This window comes from Poecilia reticulata, chromosome 17 (assembly GCF_904066995.2).
Source record: "Poecilia reticulata chromosome 17, P_reticulata-male-v2, whole genome shotgun sequence".
NCBI classification, from domain to species: Eukaryota; Metazoa; Chordata; class Actinopteri; order Cyprinodontiformes; family Poeciliidae; genus Poecilia; species Poecilia reticulata.
Window position 1 is genome coordinate 14,036,020 of NC_088846.1, and position 14,173 is coordinate 14,050,192.

At 43.2% G+C, this 14,173-nt stretch overlaps 1 protein-coding gene across 1 annotated transcript; it reads right to left on the minus strand.

The window, feature by feature from the left end:
* Window positions 1-71: 71 nt before the first annotated feature.
* LOC103479423 (uncharacterized) lies at window positions 72-11,830 on the minus strand. Its single transcript, XM_081598359.1, has 29 exons — window positions 11,701-11,830; window positions 11,025-11,193; window positions 10,890-10,942; window positions 10,718-10,786; window positions 10,269-10,492; window positions 10,109-10,187; window positions 9,622-10,019; window positions 8,708-9,272; window positions 8,441-8,637; window positions 7,982-8,371; window positions 7,477-7,769; window positions 6,866-7,128; window positions 6,711-6,764; window positions 6,496-6,633; window positions 6,166-6,422; window positions 5,992-6,076; window positions 5,554-5,688; window positions 5,015-5,271; window positions 4,853-4,937; window positions 4,501-4,779; window positions 4,279-4,416; window positions 3,878-4,131; window positions 3,704-3,785; window positions 1,761-3,638; window positions 1,470-1,678; window positions 1,235-1,391; window positions 865-1,160; window positions 609-738; window positions 72-533 (listed from the first exon to the last, which is right to left on the minus strand). The coding sequence occupies exons 2-29, from the start codon at window positions 11,099-11,101 to the stop codon at window positions 385-387; spliced, it is 7,191 nt and encodes a 2,396-aa protein (XP_081454485.1). The 5' UTR covers window positions 11,102-11,193; window positions 11,701-11,830; the 3' UTR covers window positions 72-384.
* Between the last annotated feature and the right edge of the window lie 2,343 nt (window positions 11,831-14,173).

Genomic DNA, 14,173 nt, shown 5'->3' on the forward strand with positions numbered 1-14,173 from the left:
TGCCGACATTCTAGTTCTACAGGTTCAGTCTCCAGAGAAAGATTGCCAACAGCAGATAGTAAACAGACAAATGACCATTCTTCTTAGTTTATTAAACTGAAGTGCCAGAAATCAGCATACTGCATCTGAAATGCACATTACTGTACACTGTTACATTTACACATTCATGTTTCTTGCATTTATACACTATGACATTAATTCAAATCAGTATTTTAATACCATGAACAGCAAACTTTTACAATTGACCACAAGATAAAGATGCAGATAAACATTGATCAAAGGAAATGGAACATTCATAGCAAAGCCAGTCTGAAAATTTAAACGGCACAGTGTCACACTACTTCCAAGGATGTTTTTACAATGTTGCAACATGAAAGTGTAGTCCTAGATATGCACTCTCCAGCTTTCGCCAAACTCTTGTGTATTCTTGGCAATAGTTCCATCTGGTTTCACTTTGTCATTCGTCTTTCGGCCATCAAAGTTTCCACACAAGCCTTCCACTCTCCTTTTATAAAGGAACGGCAGAATGATATCTACAGAACAAAAAAGGTCTGCATAAGTAAACAGAATTGAGATGTGGCTCACCCATTGGGTTAAAGATTCATTACCAGCTTTACAGTGTCCACTGAACTCCACCAAAAGGCCAAAATCTGTCTTTAGGTGGACGCGAGAAGAATGCATTTGGATCTCAAGGCCAGGAGCTGCTGAACCTGGAGCTTTAATTCTTTTTCCATCCACCTGCAAGAAGGAGAAAAAAAAAATTGAGAAGCTAGAAATATAAAAATATCCATACAGCATTATTTTCCTAGTAGTAGACTAGAAATTTGTAACGCTCGTCAAACGAGTTATGGCTTTGATACTTACGAACACTTTCCTCTTGTGCTTGAGCTCTACAGTGTGGTTGTAGACTTTAATTTTAAGCTCCTGCAATCTTCGTTTGTGCTCCTCCTCATTATCCTCTCCACTGATTTCACTTCTCTCCATCTCCTCACTGCTGTCATCAGTGCATGCATTTGTGCCCTCTATATAGATTTCTGGGAGATTCTTTGGCAGATTTTTGGTCCTCACCAGCACATACAAGTTTGTCCCACTGAAATCATGTTTCAGTTTATCAAATGTTTGGTACTGTGGGACTCCCTGGATGGTGCATTCACCAAAGTCTGTAAACATCACAAAAAAAAAAAGTTGGGAGCATTGACAACATTTTGAGAGTTAAGGAATTTTCGTGCCTTACCTGTAGACTTGCAATAATATTTGCCCGTTTCAAGCTGAATGCACACAGCATCATCTTCACACCCATTTTTGTCTTTGCAGTCAACCTTTCCCTCTCCATCATCTTCTTCACACTCACATTTCTGCTTGCAATGACTGGTGTACCATACTTCATTGAACTGGAAAATGACATTCAATCTTAGAACAATATACACATTGCTATGGAAGCAAATTTAGTGACATTTAAAGTTACTTACCTGGTGAGTTTCACCATTCCTGTCAATACATCCGCATTTTTGTACAGGCACACAGATGCTCCCTTTTTGTACAAAGCCATCATCACATACACATCCTGAGGCACAAGAAATCTCTGAACTGCAGTATGGTGGACCAGTCAGGTTTTTGCATGTAGGGCTGCATGCAGGAATGCAAGTGGTGTAGTGACTGTTCTCTGCACAAGAGGGTGCTGAAAGACATGTCAACTTTCAGTCCGACTCTGAACATAAACAATTACAGATATTGTTCATATAAAAATGCAAGTAATTTACTTGAAACATGTGGCGCTTCTGGTTGTGGAACAGTTTGCTGGGGTCTCTTTGTAGAATTAGTGGAAAGGTTCGGCCTCAATGTTGCTACTTGCGATTCACTTGTGGGTGGAATTTTAGGCATTTGTGATGTAGTTGAATTTGGAAACTGTAAACTGGTCTCAGGGGAAGGTGCTGGGTTGGTTGGAGCTGGAACTTCAGGCCTACCAGTAGCATTGCCTTGTGCAGTTGTAGCATGTGGCCCACCTGTGGGTACAGGCTGGGGTTCAGTCTCATTGGAGGGCGCTTGGATGGTTGGAGCTGGAACCTGGGGCCCAGCAGTTGCATTGCTTTGTGCTGTTGGGGGATGAGCCCCACCTGTGGGTACAGGCTGGGGTTCAGTCACATTGGAGGGCGCTTGGTTGGTTGGAGCTGGAACCTGGGGCCCAGCAGTAGCATTGCCTTGTGCAGTTGGGGGATGAGCCCCACCTGTGGGTACAGGCTGGGATTCCGTCACATTGGAGGGCGCTTGGTTGGTTGGAGCAGGAACCTGGGGCCCAAAAGTAGCATTGCCTTGTGCAGTTGTAGGACGTGGCCCACCTGTGGGTACAGGCTGGGGTTCAGTCACATTGGAGGGCACTTGGTTGGTTGGAGCTGGAACCTGGGGCCCAGCAGTTGCATTGCCTTGTGCAGTTGGGGGATGAGGCCCACCTGTGGGTGAAGGCTGGGGATCAGTCTCATTGGAGGGCGCTTGGTTGGTTGGACCTGGAACCTGGGGCCCAGCAGTTGCATTGCCTTGTGCAGTTGGGGGATGAGCCCCACCTGTGGGTACAGGTTGGGGTTCAGTAACATTGGAGGGCGCTTGGTTGGTTGGAGCAGGAACCTGGGGCCCAGCAGTAGCATTGCCTTGTGCAGTTGGGGGATGAGCCCCACCTGTGGGTACAGGCTGGGGTTCCGTCACATTGGAGGGCGCTTGGTTGGTTGGAGCAGGAACCTGGGGTCCAGCAGTAGCATTGCCTTGTGCAGTTGGGGGATGAGCCCCACCTGTGGGTACAGGCTGGGGTTCCGTCACATTGGAGGGCGCTTGGTTGGTTGGAGCAGGAACCTGGGGCCCAGCAGTTGCATTGCCTTGTGCAGTTGGGGGATGAGCCCCACCTGTAGGTACAGGCTGGGGTTCCGTCACATTGGAGGGCGCTTGGTTGGTTGGAGCAGGAACCTGGGGCCCAGCAGTAGCATTGCCTTGTGCAGTTGGGGGATGAGGCCCACCTGTGGGTACAGGTTGGGGTTCAGTAACATTGGAGGGCGCTTGGTTGGTTGGAGCAGGAACCTGGGGCCCAGCAGTAGCATTGCCTTGTGCAGTTGGGGGATGAGCCCCACCTGTGGGTACAGGCTGGGGTTCCGTCACATTGGAGGGCGCTTGGTTGGTTGGAGCAGGAACCTGGGGCCCAGCAGTAGCATTGCCTTGTGCAGTTGGGGGATGAGCCCCACCTGTGGGTACAGGCTGGGGTTCCGTCACATTGGAGGGCGCTTGGTTGGTTGGAGCAGGAACCTGGGGCCCAGCAGTTGCATTGCCTTGTGCAGTTGGGGGATGAGCCCCACCTGTAGGTACAGGCTGGGGTTCCGTCACATTGGAGGGCGCTTGGTTGGTTGGAGCAGGAACCTGGGGCCCAGCAGTAGCATTGCCTTGTGCAGTTGGGGGATGAGGCCCACCTGTGGGTGAAGGCTGGGGTTCAGTCACATTGGAGGGCACTTGGTTGGTTGGAGCTGGAACCTGGGGCCCAGCAGTAGCATTGCTTTGTGTAGTTGGAGTATGCAGTCCAGTCTCACTGGAGGGTGCTGGAACCTCAGGAGCATTTGTTGTAGTCCAGTTTGCTGGTGCCACAGCTGTTGGGTTGACCAAATCTGCAACAATATCAAGTTAATTTGAGGGCTTTTAGAGAACCAAGTGCTAAACAGTACAGGTTTACCTTGGCAGCCTCCATGATAAAGTTTTACGTCATCCAAAGCTACGCCAGATTCATTGGTGCCTCTTCGGCCCTCAAAAATGATCTGAGTCAAAACCACAGAATAGAGGCATGTTCTATTGTCACTTAAAACTACACACTGTACTTTAATCATTGGGAAAATATAAGAGCCCCCACCTGAAATGTTCCATTTCCCACCACGTCCACCTGAGCAAGATGCCACATATTTCCTTGGTTGTTTCTTCTTCCCCATAAGATGGTAGCCCGTTTGTCTTGGAGCAGGTAGACATGAAGACCCATTGTGTCAGACCCAGACATATGATACCAGAATGTTAGACATTGTGGGCCAGTGTCTGAACACTCTGTGCTAATAAGACGAGCAGTGTCCCCTAGTGATGCCATGCTTGGGTCAAGGTGGAGATAGTGGCCATCTGGAAAAGGAGATGAGCAAAGTTGTAGATTTTGTAATTCTTGAGATGACCAAATAAATCTAAATCTAGTCATTTGGTCAATTCTAATCAAGTATTCATAACCAACACTCAGGATGCAACTCAGTTTTGCTATAATTAGTTGAATACCTCCAGTAGTGTGATCTGAGAGGGGACCAGTGATCAGTGTAGGGGTGGAACCATTACGCCTTTCCCAGTCAAACACATCAGTGAGCATCTGACTCCATTGGCAAAAATCTTTTTCAAAGTCACAGTCAAGATGGCATACTGAAATGAAACATTGGCAATTTGGAGAGTTAATTTTTCCAGGTAGTAGTTAAAAAAAAAAACAAGGCTGTGGCTTTACTATACCTGGGTGTTTGACTTGATCAGGAGTTTTAGTTACATTGTCCATATTGATGGTCATTAGTTTAATTGTATGAGGCACAACATTCAGTGTTGGTACCTCAGCTGTGCCATTCAGCATGGGGGGTTCCAGAGCTGTTTTGGTAGGCGAAGTGATACCCAGGGGAACTGTAACATTTCCTATTGTGGGTTCTGGAGCCATCATGGTGGGTGAATTGACACTTGGGCTGGATGTTGTTTTAAATTGAGGTTCAACAGGAAGAACTGTATCTATGCCACCCAGATCTGTAGAATGCGAAAAGGCTAGTTTTTTTTTCTTGGGAGGATAGAGAGCATGTTTTTCCTTTTTAAGGCTTACCTGAACATCTTCCTTGGTGCAGTGCAATATCATCTACGGCCACATCTGATTGATCATTGGAACCCCTCCGTCCCTCAAAGATAATCTACATGGTGAAGTTAGATTTGTAAGTGTCCACAATCATTTTAAATCAGCTAGACATTCTACATTTGGATACATCACCTGAAACACTGCAGTTGTGTTTAGATCAACCTGGGCCAGGTGCCACATATCGCCACGGTTGTTCCTCTTCTGCCAGACTGCCTTAGCTACTTTGTTCTCAAGAAGGTAAATATTGAGGCCCATCGTGTCTGCTGACCCATACATATGGTACCAGAACTGCAGACACTGAGGACCAGTGTTTGCACATTGGGAGCTGATAAGACGAGCTGTGTCACCATATGTCGCATTCGTGGACTCAATATAGATGTAGTGGCCATCTAGTCAAAAGAAAAAGTATACATTTCATTCATACAATTTCTCAAGAGTAAAGCAGAATTCTCACACTGTAACCTTCAAGGGCCAGTGTCCTGCAGCATTTAGCTGCATCCCTTGTCTGACACACCAATTCAATGGCTAAACTGCCTCACTAGCATGCAGTCAAGCTTGATACCAATGAGCCAATAGTGGAGCCAGGTGTGCTGAAGCAGAAAGACAACCAAAAGTTGCAGGACCAGTCTTTGAGGACTGGAGTCAGATCAGAGTTGGAGAATAATCATTACCACCAGTGTGGTCGCCAGAGGGACCAGTCATCTCAGTAGGGGTGGAGTCATTGTTCCTTTCCCAATCAAATGCGTCAGTGATCATCTGCTGCCAAGTGCATAGGCCGTTCTGGAAGCTACAGTCAAAGTTGCAGACTAGAGAGAAATTTTGGAATGAGTATTAAGAGGCAACTATTCCACTTCCTAAAACCTCAAGTCTGAGTTTTACATTTCCTCATTTGCTAGATATGGCAATTAAATCTTCAAGTGGCAAGTAACCTCTAAAGGGAACTTCTTATGCATACACTTTGGTGTAATGGGGGTACTTTTGTAATTATGAAAGGTAGTGCAGTTCCAGTTACATTGGGGAAGGTATCTAAGGGATACAAACATAACATCCTAATTCATGTACATCACTTGGTATAATTGGTGTTTGCATTTTTAATAGGCAGCATTCACCTGAGCATGACCCAGAAGTGATAGCAATGTCATCTATAGCCAGGTCTGACTGAGCAGTGGAGCCTCGAATTCCCTCAATTATTAACTGAAAGAAAGTTATATCAGTCCTTTCCAAGACAAGAGAATTAGCATCTTTGAGGTATAAGAAGAAAAAAAAAACCAAAAGAACTTTACCTTGAATGGACCAGAAATTTCCAGGTCAGCTAATCCCAATTGCCACTCAGGTCCTTTGTTGTCCACTGTATTCCATACCCTGGTAGCCTTATTACCTTGGAGTTGATAGACATTCAGAACCATACTGGTGGCTGAACCAAGCATGTGGTACCAGAAGTGGAAGCAGATTGGGCCATCAAGCTGGCATGATGGGCTCAACAGTCGAGCAGGATCTCCATGGGTTACATCATCTCCCTCAAGGTACATGTAAAAACCAGCTGAAAGAATCACATTTAGTCATTGATATTGAAAATGAGTGGGAAGGGAGAGGGGGGGAGGAAAAAACCCTACATCCTGTGGTGTGGTCCTGGTTTGGTCCCGTCAAATCTGATGGTGTAGATCCAGAATGTCTTGTCCAGTCAAAACTGTCTTGAATGAGCTGCTCCCATCCACACATATTTGTGTCAAAGCTGCAGTTAAGGGGACAGGCTACAAAAAAATAAAAAATTAGCCATTTGACAAGCCAAATAAGAGTTTTGGACAAGAGGTACCATTGTATGTCTTACAATTGATGTTTGGAGATGTAGTGCCTGGAATTGTTGGATCTGCAGTTGAGAAATCTGAAAATTAGTGGATAGAAAGGGTGGGAGCAGGCATTAATCTTTGAGCCAGTTTACCTCAAGGTGCTTTATATTCAAGTCTTGAAGGGTCAAATACTCACCACATGGTGTGCCAGTTTGCCAACTAGAGAGTTCCACTCCTTCAACTTGGCATGCTGTGGCATAAGATTTCAGGGATTCGCAAAAAGTGAGCTGATCACCACTTGTGGCACAATAGTCATATACGCAACTGCTGAAGTAGATGCTTGGGTGAACATACTCATGGCAGGCCTCAAAGGCCCCATGAAACACCATGGAACATTCCTCATTGGCCACAGTCCCATCATCGTCACATTCTCTAGGATCATTTGGATGGGCAGTACATCTAAGAAAAACAAATAAAAAATCTTTGATCATCCATGTCCGGTAGATTACACAAGAGCAAAATTCCCTTATTTAAATTTAATTTCTACTTTTCACCAGCAGAAAGTGAAATTATATGCTTGAAGAGTTTTAGCTAGGTTAGTGAAGTATTTAAATTTTATCCCAGCAACTGGGTAACTCAGAACATGCAGGAATACTTTGTTTTACTTTTAGAGCACCTTAATGTCCCTTTGTGTGTGACCACCAGCATGTTCTTGACGGCAAGGACTACAAACCTGACATCATTTAGTAACTTACAAGAACACCCAGATACATTTAATACAACTGATATTTTCTGGCATCAACTTACTCTTCACTGGTACGAGTTCTCCAGCTGTCACCAAATTCAAATGATCCAGAGGCAATATGGCCTCCTGGCATCATGAAGTCATCCTCCTGATATCCAGAGTAGGTGCCACACAGACCACAGAGTTCATATTTGTAACGTTCATCCACTTGCAAGAACAACCTGCTGTGTCCATCTATCCACAATTTCAAGCCAAAGGTAGTCTCCAGAATGGTGTAATCCTTTGTTGCATAGATCCACAGTGAGCCATATGACCCATCAGTTGAATAAGGAAGTCTGACAGAGATGCCATGGACCTGAACAGATCATTTAAGGTATAAAAGTGACAGACAAAATAGCCTTTACCTCAGCAAGTCATTTTGTTTAAGTTGGAGACTTTAAAGGTTTAGGATGGGATAAGACAAATTACCATCTTGAAACAGAGACTTATGCAGATCATTGCTATTGTTGAGGACAATAAAAACCAATGCCCTTCCCACTTCCAATTTAATTTGGCTTGCTTACTTACGTCAACTTGCCCGCTCTGATTCAAGGCGAGATCCAGTCCATCAAGCTGAAGAACCACAGCTTCAAGTTTAGCTCTAGTAAAATTTTGTCCAGCAGGGTGGATGTTGAAGCCAGTTACAGTGAACTGCACTGTGCTGAGCCTGCCACATGTTGTAGCGAGAGTGTAAGCGCAGCCCCCTTGAAAGCTGTAAGCCAGTTCGTCAAATGTAACGTAATGTGGATCGCCGTACACACTACAGGTGGCAGGTTTGAATGGGAAGCAGCCTTTGATGCCATTTTTTTCCTTACAAACTTCATCACTTGCACATGTCATTGCAGTGCATTGCATGGCATCATTGCCAATGCATTGGCACTGTTGCATACAGTTGCCCTCCACAGTCATTTCCCCTCTCTGTCAAGAAAAAGCAAAAGTGTAAGTAAAATGCAGTACAGTGTAACCAAATAGATTATAAACAGTTACCTCATAGTGTTTTCCATTATACCAGCACCCACAATGTTCTGCTGGGACACATTTACCCCCACCGAGACTGAACCCGTGGTCGCACTCGCATCTTTCCTCACAGCTACCACATAAACTCGATTGATCTAGACTGGAGCACACCTCTGGACAGCCATTGGCACATGAATTATAATGGCTGTTCTCGCCACACTCGAGCACTGAAAGAGAACAGGACATGAGATCCAGCCACGAGCTACAAAGTTAAAGATTGTCAATAACGAGACCTACTGCAGAAAGTAGAGTTCCTCCATGTGGGTATGGCAATTCCAGCCTCTCGGCAGACATCTGCATAGGCTTTCAGTGCTTCACACAGTACTTTTTGATTACCACGAGCAGAACACAAGGCGAGTAAACAAGCACGGAAATAGCTCTCGGCGCCTACATCTGGTAGACAGGACGCAAAGGGCCCAGAGCTAGAACGAAGAAGTCCACAGTAATTCTCGCTGCTATAATGAGCCTCATCTTGTGGATTACACTGTTGTGGTACTTGAATGGCTTCACAGGAGGAGACATTTCCCCCACTTTGCCAACTCTCAGCCAAAGCTGTGGCGCTTTCAGCTTTTGTGCCATCAGGCTTGAGCAAGTCATCTCCTGGGAGCTGATTGAAGTTGCCACACAATCCACAAAGCCTATCAGAATATTGTAATGGAATTCTGAGCTGAAGAGCCCCAGCATTGTCAAAGGAAACGGACACTCCAGAACTGCTTCGCACTACTACGGCAGCAGGGTTGCTCTCAATGTGGATTGTATTATTGTTCAGGTTTAGTGGAAGCTCTCGCCAGATGCCATTAACCTGAGGGGAAAAAAAAAAATCCCATCTATAAAACAGAATCATGCAACATTTTACATAGGGGTTTTAAGCTTTGGATATTGCTATATCATAATGTGCCAAGTCAATATCCTGGGCACATTATGATATAGCTTTAGCCTACCTTCCAATGAATGCTACAGCATATTCAATTTGGGCAAGTTCAGTGTCAAGCTGGTGCATCACATAAGTTACAGCCATACACTTACAACTTACTCCATGCTTGTTAAACACACAGGTGATCATTTTAGCACATTTAAAGAAATTGATAAAAATGTTTACATTTAGACACCCACCAAATGCCACTTTAAACAATTATTTTGAGGAAACTTACCACAACCCATTGGGTCTGGCTCTTTAGCAAGGACACCCTTGTATTCCCCAGGTTTACAGTAATTTGCTGTATAGTAGGCTGCAACACTTTGCCAGTTTGCATGTTGGCTACCTCAACGGTGAACTTTGGCAGAGCTTCAGATGCTGAACACGTTTTGGCCAGTACATATGTGCAGGGGGAAGTGAAGCGGAACAATGCGCCATCAAAGGTGTGACAATCCGTGTTGCTTTGAATAGTGCACACGCCTGAAGTGGAACGGCTCCTGGGTTCATCTCTTTGAGGACCACATATTTGGCCCTTAGGGCAATGAGAGAGAAAGCAGAACAGCTGACCAACTGAACAAAGGCAGCGTGTGGAGTTACCAGTCCACAGGTCAGTGTTTGAGTCACACTGGTTTCCTGCAAGGGTAAGAATATGGTCAGGAAACTGGGAAAAAAAATAACTCATGGCTCAGCGCTTCACATTTATGAGGGTAAGCATCACTTACTACATGATCCACTCCTTATGCCAATCTGTTTTAATGTCATCTGATCTACAGACAGTGGATGGACAGCTTCAAATATGACCTAATAGACAAATTAAGCCCGTTACCAAAACAAAATTTTAACTGTAGTGTAATTCAGCACAGCCAATGTAGAGCCCGTCACCTGAGTGCCTGGTTCGGTGAGGTTCAGGGGCACCGAGACTTGTCTCCATGCATCTCTGGGGAGAGGAGGAGAAGTCCAGATTTCCATTTGCCTCAAGCCGCTTTTCAGCAAAGCGCGCAATGTAGTGTAATTGGAAACACCTGAAGCCAGATGCCAGAACTCCAAGCAGGCCTGGCCAGTGACAGTCAGTGGATGGCTCGTCAATATTTCCACTGAAGTATCTCCTGGATAGGGAGATAAAGTAAAACCCATTTCCAGAGAAATTCTCAAACACTAGATAGAAGTAGTGCAACTGAACTAACTTTTTTTTAAAGTGTGTAATTATGCACCATTTCAAAAGAAGCCAATAGTCTTCAGAATAGCACATAATTTTGAACATTGTTAGATCTTAAGGAAAAGAACCATTTCAATTAAATTAATCAGCCTCTACTGCATGTCATCTTTAGTACCCATTTGGCTTCTTGTCCAGTCGCAAGTAAGATTCCCATGTTGGCTGTAGAAACACCGGCCAACATATTCTAGATAAAACAAAATTAAAGATGCATTACACCAATTGTTTGTCTGCTCTGTCCTTCCAAACAATATCATTTCCAGTGTTTACAATTACAGGTGATGCAGTACCTGAGGTGTCTTTCCACCCTGGTAATTTTACCAAAGACAAATCATTTTCAGCTCTAAAAAAAAAAAAATAGTAGTCCAAGATTAACTTTATAAAGACAGTGTTTATTTATTGAAAAAATATTTATATATCCTTACCTGCACATAGAGTCCAAATGAGCCAAAAAGATTAGTGCCACAGTGATCAACAAATCTGTGTGGCTCTTGCCAAGCATGGTTGATCCAACAACAGCTTTTCAGCTGTCACCAACTCAAACTCTTCAACAAGTCAAAGGATTAAAGAGTAGTAGAAACAAACAGAGCCTTCCTGTAGAGACAAGCAAGCCGTCAACCACCTGCACAAAACTAGAAGCTCTGCAACTCTGACAGAGCTGGGAGTCAAAAGGTATATATTATCCCCTACAACCAGGTAACAGTGGGAGGAGAAACGAACAGCCTGGGTCTGGCATGTGAATGCTCTGAAAAGGTCATGACAACCAATCAACCAACAGTTTCAGTAAATGGTGACTGATGAGGCAAGGTTTGGGACTTCCAGGTCATAAAAAGCAATGAACCAAAGCAAGCTCCAATAAAATCCAGCTTAAAAATAAAAAGCTAGTTAGTAGACTGACTGGAGAACCTCTTTCATTAACTTGTGTAAAGCGCAACATTAGTCATAGCATGGTTAACAAAACGACCAGACTCAAATGACCAGAAAGTGAAGAAAACTTAATATGTATCAGTCCTAATGAAAAGTTAAAACAAATGAGTTTAACACTGGGCTTAAGTTTTTGTTTGAAATTATAAATAAATAAATGATAGGAATATAACTCACCCCTACGGAGTCAGGCACCCTGCTCTGTAGGTTTTCAGTGCCCTGAACACAGGTGATTTAAATAGTGGCTCATCAGCGGACCTTTGAGGAGCAAAGACAACCCAGACAACGCAGATCATCTATTTGAATCAGGTGTTCTGGAGTGAAAACAGCTTAATGTCTAAGACCATCAATGGAAAATCCTGATCTTAAATGTATGGCAAATATTTTCTGTACATGGATGAACAATGCCAGTTAAACACATACCTACTAAATGAAATAAATAAATAAATTTGAGAGTTGTTGTTTATGTGTAAATGTTCTTGCAATTATTTTAATAAAAGTAATATAGATGAGGTATTCCTTTGTAAACATTCTCAGCTGATATTTCTGTTATGTCATAAAATAATGAAGTTCCCATGCTGGTATGTACTATAACCTTAAAGCTGTCATTTTATCTTTTATTTCCTTGCGAAGGATATGCTGAAAAACAATCTGCACCAACTTATGCAACCCTTGTCCTCACAAATATCCACAAAACAAAGAATATATTGTGACCTGATGATGCAGGTTGTGTTTGCAGAGGTAAATGTTGAGTATATATGTCAGTCAAGTAGCCTGACAGGGGTTGTAAGGAAGTAATATGAAAAAAAGATGCATTGTATGTGTGGGAAGTGCTAACTTGGCCATTTATTGTCAAATGCTTGAGGCCGTAGCAGCATGTGTAATGACAGAACTTCACCTTAAATTGTGTTCCCAAAGAGTTGTCTTTGTTAGGGACCTAATAGTACCAATAACTATTCATCCTGAGCATTTATGATGTACAATAAATATTGCAGAGCTTCACTGAATGACATATACCGACATAAAAAGCCTGCAGTAATTTTTTGCTGCATGCCGTTTCAGAACTTGACATTGTTCCAAGTCCTTTATATTTATGTGGTCTTTATAAATTCCCATTATGTGCAAATGCAAAAAGGAATCAATATATTGTGACTTAGTTGTAATTTTGCTCCTTTAATTGAATTTCACTGGATAACCTGACAACAATGCAGAGCTACCTGAGAAGTCAGCAACAGCAGATAATATCTGGGTGGGTTCGATTTTGTCACTGCTACAAAATGGGAGTTGTCTGTCTACTGAAGCCTATCCCCAAGTCAAACACAGTCGGGTCTATGTGTAAGATTAATGAAGTTGAATGTTGACTGCAGACTTATTCATTTGGATGTTATCTAACAGCGTCTCTGATTTGGAACCTTTCTGTCTCAGCCCGAGGAACAAAACAGCAGTGATACACCCCATAGTAACCTTATCAGTGTTACCTAGTAATCATAATGAATATTGAAATATGACATTTTGAGAACACTGCCTAACCACATACCTATAAATCCATAAAGCTGTACTTGTCGCCGTTTTCCCCCACCCCCTGCAAACAGGCTCAATTAATAATAAACCTCGTCCACAGGAAGCAGGAGATGAAGCAACAAGGGTCCAGGAGCACGTACCAAATAATACGCTGTGGAATATTCCAAGGGTCACTTAGAGCAGATGCCCTGATCCATGACAGACAGTTAATAAACCCCTGCTTTCTATTTATATCTACATAGACCACTGTGTTCACAAATAGTACACCATAGCTAAGAGGAAACAAAGAACATGCTAGATCTGTCAGATTTTTTACAAAACTCAGCATTGTTTGCTACGCTTCTGCGTTTTTAAAATTGAGAATATGTGTTTCATTTAAAAAACAAAAAAAACAAAAGCAAGAACTGAAAAGACAAATTTTCAGGGACAGATTTCAGGGAGATAATAAAGACGAACATTATAAAATGTAATATTTTGTAAAGTTCAGGTGGAGTTGGAGTTCTCTATCTTGAATTTATTCCTGTACAAAATTGCTGTGGTAGTAGTGGTGGTTATAGAGATTTTGAGCTCCCTTGAGGCCAGCAGTAATAAGTGAACAATCCATTAGCTGTTGAACGACAGCATAACTTTCCACTTCTCTGAGTTTTTCCATGTATGTAAGGTTTAAGGTACACATCTGTCGATGTTTTTACAACTCATTTTACATGTTTTCCTTTAGTTTATCTTTTCTTAGTGTCCCAGTTGGTAGTTTTCCGCCTGTCACTTGTGATTGTAGTAGTGCAATACTTGAGTGAACCTCTCAAGCAACCAAACAAGGACACACAGGATGTCAGAAGCGCTACAGGAGTGGCTAAATCACAAGACGTATTTTTTGCATCCTAAACCTGTCTTCAAAAAATGCAGTCCTTGCATGTTCCAATGAGAGCATCTATTGACACAAGCAAACAAATGAGCTAGTTTGCATGAGTCAATGTGCAGCTCTAAATACACCTCTATGCAATCAAACATCGAACATCCATGGCCATTTTTCTAGTGTCAAATAGGCTTTCTTGAGCCCAGCGTAAAACATCAAAAACTTATTTAACAATGTACTGCAAGGATTTACAGTTTCTCACAGTTGCTTTGGTTC